The sequence below is a fragment of the Chiloscyllium plagiosum genome, unplaced genomic scaffold, assembly GCF_037043375.1.
Source record: "Chiloscyllium plagiosum isolate Xiang-an unplaced genomic scaffold, Cpla_swu_hap1 HiC_scaffold_4, whole genome shotgun sequence".
NCBI lineage: Eukaryota > Metazoa > Chordata > Chondrichthyes > Orectolobiformes > Hemiscylliidae > Chiloscyllium > Chiloscyllium plagiosum.
The window spans coordinates 118,946,690-118,968,371 of record NW_028270142.1 but is presented as its reverse complement, the minus strand read 5'-3'; the positions used below and the strand labels follow the sequence as shown (position 1 = coordinate 118,968,371).

Here is a 21,682-nt window from a genome sequence, read left to right as displayed (position 1 = left end):
GGACATTACAGCATGTTAAAATCACCAGGACCGCTACCAGGATCGACAAGGGTGGGAACAGGAATGTCCCCGCAGTGGAGGACATACCACTCAATATGTCCCACCAATGATGAGCTGACTCCACGTCCACTACACGGGCAGCATGTACTACCTCCTGTCCATGTATAAAGGTAGACACCGTAACCTTGGTGACATTGGTTTGATGCTTTCGTAATATCTGCTTAAGCTCCTCGGATCGGTCCAATGCCCGCTTAAACCGATCCAGGGAAATGTTCCAGGGATTCCTCAGCACTTTCCACTGCACCTTGGTAAAGTGGCGAGCACTGCTATAAGTGGTCAACAAATAGGTGTGATTCTGCCAGTGCCACTGATAGACATTTGAGAGGCATCCCGAGAACGGTGCTGAGGGAAGCATAGGATGTGGATTATTGGTAGCCACACAGGGCGTGTGTGGCCCAATCTGCCACATCATGTCCCTTGGAGTCTCAACAGTCCATTCGCACAGGGCCGTTCCCTTAGTCAAGCAAGGGTCCCGATACCTGTCCATCAGTAGGCAAGTTTTCCCCTGATCAGTCTGTTCACAAGCGGACAGATCATAGGTAATATTGGTATCTGGGCTAAACCACTGTCCCCTTGTCTTCAGAAAATAATATCCAGAAGATGTAATCACTGGTAATACATAATATCGACAGACCGTAACAGTGTGGGTTACATTCATGGTAACAAAGTATCCGTTACACATAGTTGCGTTACACCATGTTCGCTCTGGATGGGTTATCATCCACAATTTCTCAGATACATTCCATAGTCCCCTCCACGCCTGTACATTGGGGGATGTTACCACACGCAAAAAGCGTTCTTTCTGTATTTGAGCATGCAACATTTGAATATGACAGGCAGTCCAATTTAACTGAGCCGTAATGTTCTCAAACAGTTCCTGAGTGGCGCCCCAGACATCCAGTTCCCATTGCAGAGATCGTATCATTATTTCAGCTGTCTCTCCTTGAGTCATCATTACGGATGGCATCCACCTTCCAATAGTATGTAGTCCTTGTGAGGTGGCCTGTCCCGTGTTAGATAATTTAGTACGGGTTACCTCAGAGTCAATGGCATTCGAGATACCCATAACAGTTCCTGCGCCTCCCAGCAGGGTGTCGTACCACGCTCGTCGCCGCCTCTTGGTATGACACTCGGGTATGAGGGGCAACTGTACCCGCCAATGAACATCAGTGTGCAGTACCGCCCGGGCCATCTGTTGACAAGTTGACATAATAGGGGCCAACTGTGTTCGATGCGACCGCACGCCCCCCGTGGCACCCCTCTTCGGTGCTGGCCCGCCCCGCGTGGGGTTTAATAACGCCTCAGACGGGGCGTTCGTCGAGGGCAGTACCATTATTAACCACATGAATCGATGACGATTCCGAATATCGGTGGCATTGCGCAGCCACAGATCTTCCCCCCGAGCTGTGACGCTCCAATGAGTCCCCGTTGTCCCGCATGTCTGGGTGCGTCGGTCCCACAAACACGTCTTGACTTGGGCATTTACCACCAGGGTGCAATTAGGCGGTATGAACGATATGTCATATTTTTCCCCATCCCGGCGCATGTAGCACTGTGCACACGTGTACAATTGACAGTCGCTGGTGAGAGTCAGAACAACGCACTGCTGACCGGGTTCACATGTAAAGTCGTCCTGCGTCCGTCGCTGGCTACTGGCCTCCCACCGCACCTCATGGCGGGCGACCGGTACCAGCGTCCAGGCCGTGATACCGATGCCCTGGAGTGGCCATCCGATCGCGAACATCGCCAATAGGAGTCGCAATCCCCATGACCACCCCATGTTCAAGGCGGAGGGTCAGCCTGCGGGTGCATAGCAATTACAACATTATTTAGGTCTCACGTAAGTAGCACTGGTTCGCCGGGACGTTTGCCCAGGTCGGGTCTCCGGGGTACATAATGGTGACCAGACTGTCCTTCCCCTGTGCTATGATTTCGGCCGGCCTGGGGGGGCCGGTCGTCTGGCGCACCCATACCTTGGCCCCCTTAGTGTCAGTAGACCCAAATCCCCCCGTCCCACGCTCAGTAACCGTAACGGGAGCTCCCATCTCTTCCACCGTTGTAAGGTTACATGGCTTAATGACCAATTGCGCTATTCTGTCCCCCTTCTGTATCACGTAAGGTTCAGCGGTGATGTTGACCAGGATCACCCCCAACTCCCCTTGGTAGTCTGCGTCAATTACGCCTGCCATCACATCAATCCCCTTTAGTGACAGTCCCGACCGCGGGAGGATATGCCCATAGGTTCCAGGGGGACAAATCAACCCTAACCCGGTCTTAATCACCGTAGGTTTCTGTTGGATCAAAGTCTGGGCAGTTAGTGCTCGTAGGTCCAGTCCAGCCGAAGCCGGCGTGGCCCTTACGGGAATATCAGCTTCCTCAGCGAACTTCCACATTTTAATAGGCTGAGTCTTTGGGGTATCACATACTCGTATCATCCTATTCAAGGGTGTTACCCCATTTCCTAATGGGCGGTTATTAATTTGTTTCACCACCCGAATTAGTTGCTTCCTCCAACCTGTTAAGTCATTGCAACCTCCTGCTTTTCGTAGTGAGGACTTCAGAAGCCCATTCATTCGTTCTATAAGTCCCGCAGCTTGTGGGTGATAGGGTACATGATAAACCCATTCCACGTGGTTATCGTGACACCACTGCTTTACCGCCCTTCCTGTGAAATGGGAGCCATTGTCACTCTGGACCTGTATGGGCAATCCATAAAATTGTTCAATCAAATCTAAACATCGCAAGGTAGCCTGTTGATTGTTGTGACGACAGGGATGGGCTACCAAAACCCCAGACATAGTGTCCACAGCTGTACATATGTGGTTACATCCTTGTGAGGAGGGTAGGGGACCCACAAAGTCCATTTGCCAGCTCTGTCCCGGACCATCCCCCCGATGGATATGTCCCATCATGTGTTGGGGCACTCCCTGCCGCTGATGTTGACACTGCTCACACTGGTTTACTGCAGTCTTAACATCATCTACCATAAGATCTATTCCTCGGTCTCGAGCCCAGTGCAAGGTTCCTTGCACTCCCCAGTGCCCAGCCTTAAGGTGTGCCCATCTAGCTAGGTCCACTGAGGTGCCCCTTTGCACCATCATGGTTCGGACGATACCATCCACATATCGGTTATGTAGAGCTTCCACATCATTTCGAGAGGTATGGGCATCTACGTGGGTGATGTATATGACCAGGTATTGAGCTTTCTCCCATATATCCTCCCATAACTGTTTACCCCACACTTCCCTATTCTGGATCATCCACTGATTGGCCTGCCAAGTTGGCATCCATTGTGTCATGCCGTTAACCACTGACCACGAGTCAGAGAACAAACAAACTCCCATGACCCCTGCTTGCATGACTACCATATGCACTGCCTTTAATTCTGCCCACTGACTACTTTTTCCCTCCCCTAATTCTTCTAGGGTAGTGCCTTGTTTTGGGTTAAAGGCGGCAGCTTTCCATCTACGCTGTCCCGCTTTCCATTGGGCTGACCCATCTACGAACCAAGCCGTGGCTTGTTCATCCGGGGTCAGTTCATCATACCGTTTTCCCATCTTAACGGGTGATTCCTTGTATTCAATCACCTCAAACCGCTTTTCCCCTTCCTCAGGGGCCTCCGCCACTTGCTCATGTAGGACTGACACTCCTTTCTGTCCAGTCCGCACTCTCTCCGACACATACCATTTCCATTTAATGATGCTGCTCTCTTGGGCAGTTCCTATTCGGTGGGTAGTGGGGTCACTAAGTACCCACGGAAGAATAGGGATAGCTGTTCTCATGATCACTTCATGTCCAATGGTCAGGGCTTCGGTTTCCACCAAGCCCCAGTAGCATGCTAATAACTGTTTCTCAAAGGGGGTATACCGTTCCCCTGCCGGGGGTAATTTTCGGGACCAAAATCCCAGTGGCTTACGGGTCCTTTCCTGTTTTTGCCATAAGCTCCAATTGGCATAATCCCCCTGTGCTGAGACTTGCAGTTCTACAGGTCCTGACTGTATCTTTCCCAAGGATACAGCTTGCTGTATCGCTTGCTTGGCCATTTCAAATGCAGTTTGATGGACCTCCGTCCATTCGAACGCTGCCTTTTTCCTCGTAACTCGATACAAAGGTTTTAAAATTTGTCCTAAATGGGGAATATGCTGTCTCCAGAATCCGAATAACCCAATAAATTGCTGCACGTCCTTCTGGGTGTGAGGGACGGCAAAGACCTGAATCTTATTTTTAGCTTTCGCAGTGATTTCCCTTTCCCCCTTGTTCCACACGATTCCTAAGAATTTTACCGTTTGTGAGGGACCCTGGATTTTGGCTGGGTTGATCTCCCACCCATATCCTCGCATATGTTGAACCAGTTGGTCCAGCAATTCCTGAACCTGCTTCTGACTTGTCCCCTGTATCATCATATCGTCAATATAGTGCGAGATCATCACTTCGTCAGGCACTTTAAAGGCAGCCAAGTGTTCTGCAACTATCCGGTGGCAGATAGTAGGGCTATGCAGATATCCTTGGGGCAGTCGTGTGAACGTGAATTGTCTACCCTCCCAAGTGAATGCGAACTGTTCCTGCCTATCTTCGGGAATAGGAATTGTGAAGAAGGCATTAGCCAAATCAATTACTCCGTACCACACCCCTGGATGATGTTGGATTCGTCCTATAATAGTGACGGCATCCGGGACCGCTGCCGTCAAGGCCGGAGTGTGACGGTTTAGTTGCCGATAATCTACCGTCATCCGCCATGACCCATCGGCTTTATGTACGGGCCATAAGGGGTTATTCCACGCCGTGGTGCATGTCCTAAGCACTCCCGCTTCCAAATAATCCTTAATTGTGGCGGATATTTCTTTATGTCCGCCGGGAATCCTATACTGTCTAAGACTTATTACGCGATCGGCGATCGGGATGGGGAAGGGGTCCATCTTAACCTTTCCCACTAACACCGTCCTACAGCGCAAAGCCATTTTCGTGATTCCAAATTCAAACTTCCCTTGTTGGAGGTGAAGTGTTAAACCGGCCAGAATGTCCATTCCCAGGATCCATTCTCTAACCGGTGTAATGATAATTGAATAAGTTTTAATGGGCATTGTACCTATCTTTAGGGGCAATTGTACTGTTCTTCCTTCAATCAGATTACCTCCCAGCCCAACCAGCGTGACTGGGGTTCCTTTAAACTTATGGGGCGTCCCATAGATTAAGGTGGCCTCCGCCCCTGTGTCCACTAGAGCCATAACGGTTTGGACGGATTTGCGCCAATAGATAGTCAATGATACATGAGGTCGAATGTCGTCTGCTGACCATTGGCTCGTTCGTGGGCAAACCCTTGGGGCTTGGCCCGATTCCTATTGTTCCTCCCATTCATCTTCCCCAGACAGCACTGGGTAAAGACGTTTGCCTCGCCCTTCTTTGTTCTTGCCTTTCTTACTAGGTTTCCGGCCACGCCTATCCACTTTATAACACTCTCGGAGGGGAGGCCGTACCTCCTCCTCCTCCTCGTCCTCCGAGGATTCCCACCGCTGGGAAGTGGAAGTTCTACCCCTTCGAGGCTCATTAACAACCGGACCCCGTGTCTGACATTTTTGTGTTAGTAATTCCACTAGGTCTTCCATAGTGGGTCGGGACTCCGTCTCTACCCGGGACACCTTCAGTCCCTTTCGTCTGCATAAGTCTTTTAATTCCGGTGTAGGTAGGCCATCAATCTCCGATGCTGGGACCTGCGCCCGTATCAAAGCTTGCCACAAAGCACGCCGTGAGGGGCCTTGGTTACTTCCTTGATTAGGGTTTACTTTTCCCCCTGCTCGAGCCTCAGGGCGACGCCCCTCCGTGCCCCCCTGAGAAGCACGGGTTGTGGGTCCCCAATCCCCCAAACCACCCATCTCCCTCATCATACTACGGGCATCTCCTAGGGTTTCTCCCCGTCCACTCAACATTATGGTTAATAACAGTGGTTTATAATGGGGGGGGGCAGTCTTCACTAGATGGTCTCTAGTCTGTCTACTAACATTTGTGTTATCTACCTCGTCCAGCACTCCCAGCAACAGGGCATCCCGCACACACAAACGGGTTAGCCTCTGAACCCCTTCCTTAATCGTTGTCCAAGTTCCTTCCAAGGGGGGCCAATCGGACGGGAAGGGATACTGTTCGGCCACTGCCCTGGCATACATCCCAAATAGGGTCCCCATACTGCGATCTATTACCATATCCTTGGCTTGGTTGCGGTACCCCAGGTCTATGGCAGCATCCTTTGCTAATCCACCAAACTTGGGAGCATCCTGATAGTCTACCTGCACTTGTTGCCCCCCTTCCTCGAGGAGCCGAATTAGCCATAGCTCTAACGGCTCCCCAGGATTACGTCGGGTTTTCTGGGTGATAAACAGCACCTCATCGGTAGTGAAGTCTTCCGTTAATTCAGAGAATTCTGCGGGAGGCTGGGCCCGCGGTAATTCATGCATAATTGCCTCCCCTTGTTCATTCCGTATAGGGTTTCCTTTCTCATCTAACATTACCTCCCGTTGCACTGGGAGACGTCTCTGAACCTGCTTTCTCCTAACCACTGGTTTAGCTTGGAGTACGGGTGGGTCCTCTTCGTACTGATCATCTAAATCTCCCCAAATGTTCCCATCCCAATGATCGATATCCCACCGATCCCCGTTATTTAACTGGGCTACAAACGCCCGTACTTGTACCGGGTCCGGGGTTCGAGGGACCTTCCTTTTCTCTTTCCGTTTCTTAGCAGACAAATACATAATAGTTCGTCCTGCTAGTTCAGTTAATGCTGTCAATTCAGCTTTTAACTTCATAATTTCCTGCCTCAACATAGAGGCATCTCCCGAACTGAGTCCCTGCTCATGTTTCAGGAGGGCTAATTCTGCTTCAGCTTTTTGGCGCTTGTCTGACTGTTGTCTACAAGCTGCCGCACAGGCCCACATCCTCCGCTGTACCCCAGGCAATGGGTTCTTCGGCAGGACTGGGATCCTCTCAAGGGTGGACAGCAGCGACCCTGGGGTTCCTACGCCCTCGGCCTCCCAGTCCTCCGGTCGCCCCCCACCATTTCTCAAACAAACTGCCACGCCATGCCACGGCCCATGCCATCCCGGGACGGTCAGGACCTCCACAGTTTGTTCCTCTGGTTTCTTAGCCTTTTTCCAAAACATTGTTCTGTATCAAAATCTTTCCTCAATTGCGATTGATCCTGCCGACTACGCCAAAATGTTTTAAAAAAATTCTCAAGGTCAAGGACCAGGCTCGCAGGAAAGTAGTCTGACACAGAACAAACAGCCAAGAGGCGAGTCTGCTAGAATATAGTTTTATTCCCCGCAGTGTCCCCACAACCAGTCTCGTACTTACAACGGGTCTGGTTTATACTCACTCTACGTGTTACCAAAACTGGGAGCCGTCAGTTCTTGTAGAGCGGTTGCCAACAACCCACACTCGGCGGTTAAACGTAACCCCGGAGCAGACTCACCGAACTGGAGACTTCTCCAGCTGATATACCCTTTTCCAGATATAAACATTCATGTGAACAGCAGAGCAAGGCTAAAAAACACATTCCATTCTGGTTACATACAGATAAGAAGATTCACACGGGAAGGTGTATAACAAGATTCACACGGGACTAAGCGACACCTTCCATTTTCGGTTAGATTCACACATGTATTGGGACACAATTTTAACCCTTTCACCACAGTCCTGTACATAAAAAACAGGACAAACCAAACCAATTATCACACCAGTCTGCAGGTCAGTAGTGAAGTGATACAAGGGGTCTTCAACAGTGCTACCAAATAGCACTTAATAGCCTGCTTGCTGGTATTCACTTGGGTTCCAGCAGGACCACTCAACTCCTGACCTTGTTGCAGCCTTGATTCAAGCATGAACAAAAAAAAAAAGAGCGGAACCCCAGTGGGGAAATGAGCGCACATCAAGGCTGCATTTGACCAAGTGTGGCGCCAAGAAACCTGAGCAAAACTAAAGTCAATTAGGATTGTAGAAAACTCTCCACAGAATATCTAAAAAGGAAGATGGTTAGGATTTTTGGAAGTCAGTAAATCATTTCATCAAGAGTTCCTCAGAATAATTTACTAGGCCAATCAGTTGCTTCATCAAAAGGTCAGCAGTGGGGCCACTCACTGACAATTACACACAGTTGTCAGCATCAGTGAGTCCTCAGTTACTGACATTACCCATGTCCATTGACAGAAATAGGATGATAAGCAGCAAGTAACATTAGTGCTACAAATGCTGTCCAAAACCATTTTTAACAAGATAGATTCTAACCATCATCCCTTCAAGTGCGATAGTACTATCACAGAATCCCCCACTGATAACATGCTGGGGCTAGTGGACAGAAACTGAACTAGCCATATAAATACCCTCGCTACAGGAGCGGGTCAGAGGTTGGGAAACCTGCAGTGATTAAAATTCATATAACTCCTCAAAGCCCTGCTCACCATCTAACAGGCACAAGTAAGGGGTGTGAAAGAACTTTCCAATTGCCTCTGAGTGCAGCTCACGGAACTCAATACTATCCAAGACAAAGCAGCCCTCTTAACACTCCGAACACCTTCAATATTCAGTCCTCCACCACCAATCCACAGTGTGTACCACAGTAACTCATCAGGACTCATTAGACAGTAACTTACATATTTGTAATCTCTTGTTCTACTAAAGAGTAGCAGATACAAAATGAACACCACCAAATTCCTCTCCAAGTCACATACCATCCTGACTTGGAATTAAACTAATATTTCTTCACAAGTCAGAGTTATACAGCACGGAAACAGATCTTTCAGTCCAACTCCATGCCGACTAGATATCCTAAATTAATCTAGTCCCATTTGCTGGCATTTGGCCTACATGCCTCTAAATCCTTTCCACTCATGTACCCATTCAGATAATTTTATGAATGTTGTAGTTGTACCTTCACCACTTCCTCTGGCAGCTCATTCCATACACACATCTTCTGCATGAAAAGTTGCCCCTTAGATCCCTTTAACATCTTTTCCCTCTCACCTTAAACCTATGCCCTCTAGTTTTTGACTTCCCTACCCTGGGAAAGAGATTTTGGCAGATCACCCTATCCAGGCCTCATGATTTTATAAACCCCTGTAAGGTCACCCCCAAACCTCAGATGCTCCAGGTAAAATAGATCCAGCCTATTTCAGCCTCTCCCACTAACTCAAACCTTCCAACCACAGGAAACATCCTTGTAAATCTTTTCTGAACTCTTTCATGAAGGGTTTACACCCAAAACATTGATTCTTGTGCTCCTTGGATGCTGCCCAATCTGCTATGCTTTTCAGTGCCACACTTTGACCCCAAAAATCCTTTCCATAGCCAGTAGACTAGAATTAAATGTAGTATTCCAAAAATGGCCTAACCAATGTCCTGTACAGCCACATGACATCCTAATTCCCATAATCAATGCAGTGACCAATAAAGGGAACTGTACTAAACTCCTCCTTCACTACCCTGTCAAACGGTGACTCCACCTTCAAGGAACTATGAACGTGCACCCCAATGTCTCTGTTTGGCAATACTCCCCCAGAACTTACCATTAAGTGCAAGTCCTGCCCTGATTTGCCTTACAAAAATGCAACACATTCATCTAAATTAAACACCATCTACCATTCCTCAGTCCATTTGCCCATTTGATCAAGGTCACATTATAGCCTTCAGTGCCCACTACTCCAATTTTGGTGCCATCTGCAATACTTACTATTGCTCCTATGTTCACAACCAAATCATTTATGACAAAAAGCAGTGGACCCAGCAGCAATCTTATGGCACACCGCTGGTCACTGGCCTCCAGTCTATAAAACAACCCTCCACCTGAAGAAGGGCCTGTGCCCGAAACGTCGAATCTCCTGTTCCCTGGATGCTGCCTGACCTGCTGTGCTGTTCCAGCAATAAAGTTTCAACCCTCCACCACAACTCTCTTCAAGCCAATTTTGTATCCAAATGGCCAGCTCTCCCTGGATTCCATGTGATCTAACCTTGCTAACCAGTCTGTCATGCAGAACCTTGTTGAATGTCTGTGTGGACTTCAGCAAGGCAATGTCCACTGCTCTGCTTCATCAATCTTTGGAATTTCTTCAAAAATCTCAATCAAGTTAATGAGAATGGTCTTCCCACATTGATTGTCCCTAATCAGTTCTTACCTTTCCAAATACATGTAAATCCAGTCCTTCAGAATCCCCTCCAACAATTTGCCCCACTACTGACATCAGGCTCACTGGTCTATAGTTCCCTAGCTTTTCCTTACCACCATTCTTAAATAATGGCACCGTATCAGCCACCCTCCAGTCTTCCAGCACCTCACCCATGGCTACTGATGACAAACATCTCAGCAAGGGGCCCAGCAATCACTTCTCTAGCTTCCCACAAAGTTCTAGAATACACCTGATCAGGTCCCAGAGATTTACCAACCTTTATGCATTTTCAGATGTCCAGCACCTTCTCCTCTAATGTGGAGATTTAAAGATATCTATTTATTTCTCAAAGTTCTCTAGCTTCCATATCCTTCTCCACAGTAAACACAGACAAAAGACTCCTTCATTGTCTCATCCATTTCTGGAGGTCTCTCACAAAGATGGCCTTGTGAATCTTTAAAGGGATTATTCTCTCCCTAGTTAATCTTGTGCCCTTAGTGTGATGGTAGAATTTTTGAATTTTTGTTCATACTATTTGCCAAAGCTATCTCATGTCCCCTTTTTAATCTTCTGATTTCCCTCAAATATATTCCTACTTCCCTGAGACTCAAAGGGATTCATTAAATCCCAACTGCCAATACCTATCATGTCTCCTTTTTCTTGACTAGAGTCACAAGTTATCTAGTCATCCAGCATTCCCTTCATCTACCCGCCCTGGCCTTCACACGAACAAGAACATGCTGTCTCCAGACTCTTGTTACCTTATTTTTGAAGGCCTTCCACTTTCCAACTGTCCTTTTACCTTCAAACAGCCTCTCCCAATTTCCAACTTTACCTTTTAGATGAGGTGGGTGCAGTCTTTTGGAGCCTTGGACAGAGGTTGGGGTGGGGGTAGTAGGTGTGGACACAGGTTTTGCACTTCTTGCAGAGGCAGGGGAAGGGGAAGGAGCTGGGAGGCACCAAGGACATACTCTACCAAACTCTAGCCAGCTGATGCCTGGAGGAAGAACCACCTCATCTTCTGCCTTGGGACTCTTCAACCACATGGGATCAATGTGGATTTCACCAGTTTCCCCATTTCCCTTCTCTCCAACTTATCCAAGACCCAATCTTCCAACTCTGCACCTCTTTCTTGAGCTGTCCACCTTCGTTCCCACCTATCCATTCCACCCTCCTCTGCAACCTTTCGTCTACCTGTCACATGCCCAACTACCTTTCCCCAGCCCCACCCTCCATCCATTTATCTCTCAACCCCCTTGGGCCCCACCCCCCTCATTCCAGAAGAACTTATGCTCGAAAATCCGATTCTCCTGCTCCTTGAATACTGCCTGATCAGATGTGCTTTTCCAGCACCACACTTCAACTTTTTACACCAGGGCTCTCCTTTACTATTTTAAAAGCTAACAGAACTATGATCATCAGTCCTAAAGTGCACTGCACTGACACCGCAATCACTTGCCCTGCCTTATTTCCCAAGGAGGGGGCCCCAAGTTTTGCTCCTTCTTATAGGGGTTCATCCACATACTGAACAAGGAAATGTTCTTATACCCATTAAGCAAATTAGACACCATCCAAACACAACACAATGGCATTTCCAGTCTTTGATTGGAAAGTCAAAATACTCTACCATTACAATGCTATCATTCTTACAGATATCTGACATTGCCTTTAAATTTGCTTCTCAATTGCCCACTGACTATTGAGGGGTCTGTAGTACAACCCCAATTAGGGGATCATCCTTTTCTTATTTCTCAGTTCCATCCAAATAACTTGCCTGGAGTTGCTCTCAGGAATATCCTCTCCAAGTACAGGCATAAAATGTTATCCCGAATCAAAAACACCACTCTCCCTTTTCTCTTGCACCTTCTTTCTGTCATTCCTTTAAGCATCCATATCCTGGAACATTAAGCTGCCAGTCTTATCTAGCCCTGAGCCACATTTCTGTAATAGTTATAATATTCCAGTCCCATGTTCCTAATCATGCCCTAGATTCATCTGCCTTACGTGTCAGGCCTCTTACTTTGAAATAAATGCAGTTTAAAGTATTAATCTTACCTAATTCTCTACTTTGCTCTTGCCTATCTTGACTATTTCACTTATTCCTCTTCTCAACCATACCTGTCTCAGACTCCTTTCACCATCATCTCCCTGCCTCCTTACTAGTTTAAAGCCTCCCAAGTAGCACTAGCAAATCTCTCTGCCAGGATATTAGTTCCCTTCCAATTCTGAGTCCAATGTTAAATAAATGCTGGCTTAGGTAGTGATGCCCACTTCTCATGACAAAAAAAATACATAATCAAGGGCCCTATTATATGACAGGGTCGTTTAATAGAAGTGTTTACTCAAATTAGTTGAAAAAGAGACTTCCAAAAACACATCAGGATTTAGCATACAACTAATACAGCTCAGAATTTAAAAAAATAACAACAGCAAAAAAGTGTAGCAAAAATTACTGGCACAAGAGCACACAGTATTCAGTACCAAATTGCTTCTTGTATTTTTATTACAAACAACCTGCTGACGACAGGATTTAATCTACCCAAAGCTTGATAGATGGAGGTCAAGGTTTAAAACAAACTAAATAAAAACACTTATCTACAATACAGTCCTAAAAACAAAATACAAGTGTAATAAAATATTTAATTTGCCATTTGCCCTGGTCAATGAGTGGTTGAATGGCAGTAACTACATTCCCAAAATAGCACAATTACTTCCAAAATTCATTGAGAACCCACTAATGCAGGAGTTGCTTAGATTCTCCACAACAAAGCTCTGTGGTTGCTAAACTGAAGTCATTACATATGACTCATCACCCGTCAATGAAAAAAAATTTGCTTTTGAAAACTCTCTAGCTATGAGACCAATGACAACATTATAATGGCTTGGTTACCTTTACAGTTACATTGAAACCTTAATCAGATTTTATGAACTGGGAACAGGAAATTCTTCAACCATGTCAGCCATTGCACTGTAAAATCAAGTGCTTTGGAATTTACATTACAACTATTATTAGACAGATAGTGACAATCCCTGAGCTATCATGAGCTTGTTAACGAATACACAGACTTACAACAAATTAACACCAATGCTCAGTAACAGGATCACAAGGATTCCATAATCTACTGAACAAGGTAATGAATAGTCCTGTGTACGGATTAGATGGCTAGAATAGGGAATTGAGCTAATTAAGCCATTCATTGCAAGATCCTATAGCCCATTCATTATGATGTATTGATTGGTTATTAAGATCTAAAAAAAAAGGAGAATCCTTCAAGTAATACTCATCTGGATTTTCACATCTAATTGCACTCATTCCATTACATTAGCCAATTTCCAAAAACTTTCCTGTGTGAAGCACTCATTGCTACCAAAATGGATTCTTGCAAGTTGTGAATTGTATTCCATCCCACCCAAAATGTGAAATGTTCTGAATGATTTTACACTGATGTTTTACCAAACAGAAACAAATACTTAAAGTCTGAATCTCTCAATGCATCTGACAAAACTGAAGAAACAAAAAATTGATTAGTATATTTGGAAAATATATGTTACAATTTCCAGAGATCAATAACTTAAGAAATTAAAATGGAGTGAATGACTGAAGAGGAGCTATGAGATTCAAGGTTTTCGTTATAACAAATAACCAAACAAAAAGCAGCATTGACTAAATACTATTTACTAGGCAACTCACCTTGTACAGAAAAGACCCCATCTGCAACATTGTAAATGTCCAAAATCCACCCTTCCACACTTTGCTCTTAGTCTTAACTGTGTAAGTATTTCTCCAAGTACCAGAGCAAACTAGTTCTTATATTCTCAAGTACAAAGACACAGGATCAGTAGTAGAGCATTCAGCCCACAGTCTGCTCCACTATGCAAGATCATCCTTAACATGACATGGGCAATAAATGCTGGACAAGCAGGCAATGCCCATGTCCCATGAGTGAATAATAAATAACTCCACCTTTCTGCCTTTTACCCATAATCCTCAATTTCCTAACTTTTTAAAAAAAAAGTGTTTGTATCAATCGCAGCCTTGAATATACTTAATGACCAGCCTCAATAGCGCTCTGTGGCAGACAACTCCACATAGATGAGGATTTTTTTTCTGAAGGTAGTGAGTGTCTTAAACAGGCAACTACTTACACCTAGTCTTAGACCATCCCACAAAAGGGAAACAAGCTTTCCACATCTACCCTATCAACCCCCAACAAAACCTTTATGCTTCAATAAGGCCTTTTCTTATTCTTCTAAATTCCAATTAGTCCAGGCTCAACATACTCAACTTCTCATCAGAAAACCCCCTCCACACCTGGAATAAACCCAATTAACCTCTTCTGGACTGCCTTCATTTCCTTAGATAAAAAAGGAGAGAGTAAAATAGTTCACAGTTTTCCAGCTTTATTGACTAGTGAGGTGTCTAATTTTAACCAAACTTCATTACTTTTATACCCAATTCCTAGAGGCTAATACAGTCTATTTCCTTTTCTCTTGCCTGCTGAATATGGCTACAAGTTTTGTGATTCATAATTGAGGAACCCCAAATCCGTGTTCTACAGCCCTGCTCAATGTAAATATTCAGTTCCTCTGTACATAACATCACACATTCCCACATTACATTCAATTATGAAGTTTCCACCCAACTTACCTATATCCTTTTGTCACTCCATAATCCTGACTACTTACTTTCCCAAACATTTTTGTGCTAACCTGCAAACTTAACACATTCACTTTCATTATTTAAACAGTGGAGAAAAACAACAAATATTTGTTGCCATAGCACTAATTCCTGTGGCCCACTAATCACAGGTTACCATCCTAAAAGTGACCCCTTTGCCCCAACTCTGTCTTCCACTGGTTGGTCAGTCTCTATCCATGCTAATATACTACCCCTAACACCATGGGTTCTTATTAATTAGCCTTATTTATGGTAACAATGAACAATTTAGATTTCCAAATACCTTATAACTACCAGGTGGCTTAGCCTTTAAAAGGAAGTGACTGTCTTTCTCTTAAATTAGTAATTTACCTTGTAGCACTGTTTTTCTAATTTGATTAAATAAGGTTAATGAATTTACTTTTAAGAAAATATGAAAGGTGAAGTTTGTTGGAATTGTCTCGTTAATTTAGTATAAATGTTGGAATGAAAAATGCAATATGACTTGTTCTGATTTATACCTGACAAGGTGCCTGGGTGGATTGGTTGTTGGAGCTTTAAAAAATTGCCCCATGTTGTTTTACTGGGAAGAAGGTTGCAAGATATTCACACCAGCTAACAACAACCAGAGTAAGTGTGACTGTGGATGGATTGTTGGTCTTCAATCCTCAGTATTATTAAGAATGTCAGGGCTTATAATGTTGTTTACCTATTTCTACTCCCCAAACTAATTTCACAGTGAGGGATGAATGAAAGATCCCTCCCTCTAGCCAAAGCTATATTGAATTTTCAATCATAGTTGAAGAGACCGAGCTTACAAGAGTTTAAACAACCATGCACGTAGTGAATATGGAAATTTGCTGCCTAAAGAAGTACCTCTCTGCTCTTAGTTTTGTGCAGCCTGTGAGGTTCATTGGTGTTTTCAGGAAAGCCTGCAGCCCATTCTATAATGATCTATAGGCTGTTTCTTTTTCAAGATCCATCTCCATGGTAATGTTAATCAGCCATGTAGAAATGTTAATTTTTTATCATCATCATTTCAACCTTTCAACGTAGAACATCTTAAAAGTCATTTTCAAATATAATGGTGTATAAATCCTGACATTTTAGAAAAACAGTTCTACAAGGCTAAATTACTGTTAGGAGGAAAACAGTCGCTTCCTTCAAAAGGCTAAACTATGTTTTATCAAAAGTAAGGCTCCTTTACTTGAATTAGCAAATCTTCAAATAAAAAGGACAAAAAAAATCAAAGAACAAGGTGAACAGAAGGCTTCAATGTCTCTGTAGACCTTAAAGAAACTAAACAAGAAAATTACATATCGCTTTGCAAAGACGTCCTCTCCCTGTTTCACAGACCATTTTTAAGAACTTATCTCCAATACTCTTCCTCTACCTGGACCTCATTTTCTGGTCTCAGCTGCACTTCCCTCTTAGTTGAGAACTCCCCAAATACTCAATGGGTTACTACCGTAACTTTCTCCGTACGTCGATAACTGAATGGGTGCTACGTCCTGCTTTCATCCTGACTCTTCCTTATGGAAACAAATTTTTTTCACAAACCCAATGACTCCCTCAATTCTCTTGACTACACTTTCCCACACATGCTTCTTGTAAAAATGGTCTCCATTCCACTCTCCCAGTTTCCCCAACTCGGTTACATTTGCTCCGATGTGACCTTCCATCGGTTGCTTTCAACATGCCCGCCTTATTCTCAACTGATGATTTCTCCCTGCATGGTTGATAGGGACGTTAGCTATGCCCAGCACACTTGCTGCACTTGTCCTCACACGTTCTCCTTCCTCCCAAACCAAAATGATCTTATCTGCCACCCCACTAGCATCCACATTCAAAAGGATCATCTGCTGCTGTCTGAAGTACTGCCTCAAGACATCTTCACCACCCCCATCAGCATTCCAAGTGACTTTTCCTTTTGCAACATCCTGGTCCACTCCGTCACTACTTCACTACTAACATCCATCACACCATCCCAAACCGTAATATATTCCTAACCACTTGCAATCCACCCCTGTTTAACAGTCAAAACACACTTTAGAGGTAAAGCACAGACTTACTTTTCTTTCTTTCAATCTAATTTATGGCATTTGCCGATCACATTACTGTTTCCTCTATATTCAGTAGACCAAATGCACACTAGTAACCACTTTGTTGAACACCTCTGCTTTGTCTGCAAAAACAATTCTGATCTTCCGGTCACTTGCCATTTCAATACATCATCTTGCTCTTATCCAACATTTCTATCTCAGACCTGCTGCAAAGTTTCTATGAAATCCAATACAAATTGCCAGAGCACTAGCTTATTTTCTGCTTCAGGCCATGAACACTGTCCTCAGTTTGATTTACCCCACAACACCACCCCCACCACCTTAACTTGCTTGCTGGTGTTTATTCTGAGTAGAGCTGGCCTATTTTCTGCTATTAACATATACCATTAACACTTATGCCTCATCTACATCACTTCCCTACTACCATTAGCATTTAATTTGTCTTTTGCTCTAGGGTAGTTTTACGATCAGTTCCACTTGCTCCTCCTCTCCCTTAAACCTCCCTTTCTCTCCAACATAAAACCCATCACTACTGTGGCTCTTGCAGTAGTGGTAGTATCACTGCCCACAGCCCAGAAGGTCTGGGTTCAAGCCTCACTTCTTCTAGGTACGTGTCATAATATGTCTGACTAGCTGGAGTCAAAATACCTGGCACGCAACACTTTTCTTTTGCAATTAAATTGAACAGTATAATTTGAAATAGTCATGCCACTACTGTATCGTCACTTCAATTCTACAGTTGTTAAGACATATCATCCTTACAATTGGCTGATCAGCTCAACTCCGCAGATGCTTTAACATAATTTATAAACCATTATTATTTGAAATAAATAAATATAATTAATGCACAACAAATCTAACGTTTAATCCAATCACAATGTCCAACCCTCGTATTGAGTCACTTCTTTGTTTCGTACGATGAATTTAGAGGATCGTTGAATTCGTTCTCGCTTTAAATAAAATTCTATCTCCTCCAAATATTACACAGAATGTACCCGTCAGGAGCATAAAATATTAAGAGAAAATAGTCTTCTCAAATTTTCAGCATCAGTGTGGCAAATTCACAATACATTCACTTCTGCTCACAAAATATCACAAGCTAGTTATGACAGCAGATAACCTGGTATCTTAAGTACATGGTTATCAATTTCAGGTTAGCTCTATAAATAATAGATATCAAGTCTGCACACAGTCAGAACATTCCAATTTTAGCATAATTAGATTTAACGATTTTCCAAGCCCTTGGATTTGAAGATTACAAGTGCAACCAATAGGACTGAAAAAGGGTTATTTAAATAATTTAGAAATCTTTTCATTCTAAAATATTATACTTAAATTAGAATGTACACTTAATACAAAATAAAGAGTATTTTGCTGTATTCTTGCCAAATTCTGCAGAAAAGAAAATGTTACAGATAGTTGATCCGATAAATTGTTTCTAGTGACTGCAGATGTACAAGGACCAAGGTTGTTCCTTGAACCACCTGCCTACTTTTCCATATTTAAATGATTAACTGTTCATCGCATTCTAGTTCACCAATGTGAATTTCAGATCAGTTGAAAAGCTTACTTATATTTAAAAGAATGTAGAGTCAAGTGACTTCAACCCCACCAAATGCAAGCATACAATTTAACACACAAAACCCATTTTATGATTAACAAAAGAACATAACAGCATTTAAAGAAACACAGTCACAAAGTGGTTCCAAGTTTGATTCAACCAAGTTTCATTTGTATTGCAAAGAAACAACAGGAAGCAGCCCTGGATTCGAGTGGAAGTGACCTGAAAAACAAGCCAGCAGTCGCGCCTCCGGAGGCATACACTATTGATTTCTCCCTAAACTACTGAAGTAAAGTGCTTCCAAAAGCAAGTATAAATGGGTGTCATTCATTACATGCTGCATACTGCTATTTGTCATGGAGGTGCGTGGGCAGAATGCCCACACCACATGCTAGATTTGCAGCCAAAAATACTAATAATATCCATTCACTTATTTCTTTGGTATGGCCTCCATTCCCAAAACTGCCTCACACAGTCGAGTTAGTTACACTTAGAACATCAGCAGCTTCATGTGAACATATTGGCAACAACTGTAATAAAAATGCACATCAACCAACTACTCCAAAAACCTTTATACTTTTCTCCTTAAAAAACCCTTCCACTGTAATTTTAGCTAACCAAGGTATTGGAGGGTTTGACATTCTATTAAAACTTCCAGGCTTCCCATCATAAAAATTCACAACAGTAAGGCAACAGTAAAGGTAGCATGCCTGTAAAATGTACCAAGTCAAAAGATGCATATACAACATTTTCATCAGATAACTTTTAAAGTTAACAATAAGTTGCCACCCTGAGAAAATATTGTAAACAAAACATCTGTATTTTTATAATAAACTTCAGATTGTTAGATACCACATGTGCATTTACAAAATCTTTAGTCAACTACTAAAACTTTACATACAGGTCAGTCAGCACACAAAAGACATTATTACATTCATGAAACAATATTTCTTAATTGATGAAGTCTTATTTTAATTAAATGAAACATTAGCCAAGATACGCTTTAATCTTTGTTTGTTTAATGGCAGCTCAGCTCAAAATCAAAAACCACTAAACTTGAAATGCATCAACAAATGCATAAATGAGTTAAACCTTTGGCATATCAAAGTTAACTATGCATTCAATTAAAATAAAGACTACCAAAGAAGAATTGTTATTTATACCCAGCCATCAGTCAACTGGAGACCAATTTTGCCTTAGGTTTTGACTTATCTATATATTTTGGTACTGGTATACTTTATGCTAACCCATCTTTCCAAACTTCTCCCAAAGCACTGCTTGAAGACACCAAAATAAATCAAAGAACACTGAAACCATCTTCTGACATTCAGCTGGAAGTAGCACCAACAATTTTATTCTTTGAAGGATCCAGTTTTTACTACAAGTCTCCTTCCTTGCAAATAATGACTTTAATGAGTGACATTTCTTCAGTCCATACAAGCAATTTAACTGATGCATTGTATATTCAAAAATAGGTCTTTTAGATATATGTAGAATTCCTGTCCCACAACCTAAAGTCATTTCATTTTACATCGAGTTTACTGTCTCTACATACATATATTTTTAAAAGGAAATTTTAAGACAACGGAAAAAAAGTTATCCTATAAATGTTCACAGGACCAAACACGCTGCCCAATTAACCTATGCTGAAGTATGATTCAACAAGAGTACACTAAATACTCAGACACGAATGAAACCAAGAACACATCAAGCGATTTAAAAGAAAGCTCGGAGGCATTTTTTTCTGCCTGCATTTGCAAACCTACACACAAGTCTCAATCGTGTAAACTGCTCAACAAAACTAACTCTTCAAATCTACCTTTAGAGAAGAAAAGCCAATTTTTTAAAAAAAAATTAAAATCAGACACATGCCCCCTTGGATGAGAAGAAATGTCTGGGTATTCAGGAGTGTGCAAAACTAACAGGCAACGGCAACAGCACAAACCTTACTGATTCTAGGAAGAGAAAAAAAATCAGAAAATTCCCATTCAATCCGTAACTATTTTGACACCCTCACAGAATAGCCAAAACACAAAATTGTAAAAAAACAAATCAGGTTCTCTCAATCAACTTTCTTTTAAAATAAATGCTCCAATGCGTTCTAATTTAGCGATCTGCTGTGAATATGCGTCTTCCCCATGAAGAACAATTGGAAAGTTTGCGTTTATTTATGCGATAAAAGATATTGTTCTTCTACCTGCTGTCACCAGCCGGGTGGCATGGATGAAAGACGGGTCCAGACTGTCCTTCTCGGCCATCAGCTCGGGTAAGTACTTGTTATCCTCCATCCTGTGTAGCAAAAGGGGCGATTCGGATGATTTTAGTTATTCAATGTAAAAAGGGGGAGAAGAAAAATTAAAAAGCGTCCGGCTCGGCCGGCAGAATTTACCGCGACCGGTACACTTAATACTAAAAACAAAAGAAAAAGAATTGAAATATAGTACCGAGGGAAAAGAACCCCGATTCCGAAGGAGAGTAAAGATCCCGGCTCCGAGGTGTCAATGCCGCCCTCGTGTCCCTCTGCTGTTTATCTTTTCTCTCACTCAGACAAACACACACTTCAATTCAATTCACTCCTGCTCTGCTCTTTCCTCGCCCTCGTCTCTTTATTTTTTTTTGGTTTTTTTTCCCCCTCCCCTTCCCTCCACTTCAAGCGACAACGCAGATTATAAAGGACGATGAGGGGAGGGGGTAAGCAGAGAAATAGAAATCAAAAATAACCGTCCGCAGCCTCTCCTCCAGCTCACCGCCCCCCCCCCCATTCGCGCCATTGGTCGGTCACACGTCAATCAGACGGCCGGCCGTGCTCGCTTATTGGACCGTGGCTACCGGCGGTCGCGAGACAATCCAGCCCTCGCCAATAGGAGCCGGGCTTTTCGTGGAGTCGTTTCCCCCCCTCCCTCTGCCCCCTCAAAGTCCCCTTCCAGCCCGCTCCCCAGGCCCGTCAATCATCCCATCACCCGCCCACTACCTCGGCCCGTCGTTTCGCTCATGGCCACGCCCTTTCACTAACGTCCAATCACAGCCTTCATATTGTCCGTCGATCAACATTATCTCCGCCCCCAGGTTCCCCGGACTGTCAATCACCCCCGTTCCCCAGACCCAAGCACATGGCACGTCAACAAACCCGTGGCCCCGCCCCTTCACCTGGGCATTCCGCTCCCCTTCTGCTGGCCCCGCCAAGTAAACGGCCTCA

The 21,682-nt window shown here is 43.8% G+C and overlaps 1 protein-coding gene across 5 annotated transcripts in view; it reads right to left on the bottom strand.

The window, feature by feature from the left end:
* khdrbs3 (KH domain containing, RNA binding, signal transduction associated 3) overlaps positions 1–21,200 on the bottom strand; it is a 181,596-nt gene extending 160,396 nt beyond the window's left edge. For 3 of the 5 annotated variants that reach the window (XR_006311360.2, XR_006311361.2, XM_043687862.2), the window contains exons 1-2: positions 20,931–21,199; positions 20,684–20,775 (exon numbers count right to left, since the gene is read on the bottom strand). Coding sequence is in view for 1 of the 5 variants with exons in the window: in XM_043687862.2 (XP_043543797.1) it covers positions 20,684–20,774 (91 nt within the window). In the remaining 4 variants the exon portion in view is untranslated. Of the gene's footprint in view, positions 1–20,683; positions 20,776–20,930 lie in introns of all 5 variants that reach the window. The other 2 variants (XR_015757037.1, XR_015757038.1) reach the window with 1 other exon arrangement.
* Positions 21,201–21,682: the final 482 nt, after the last annotated feature.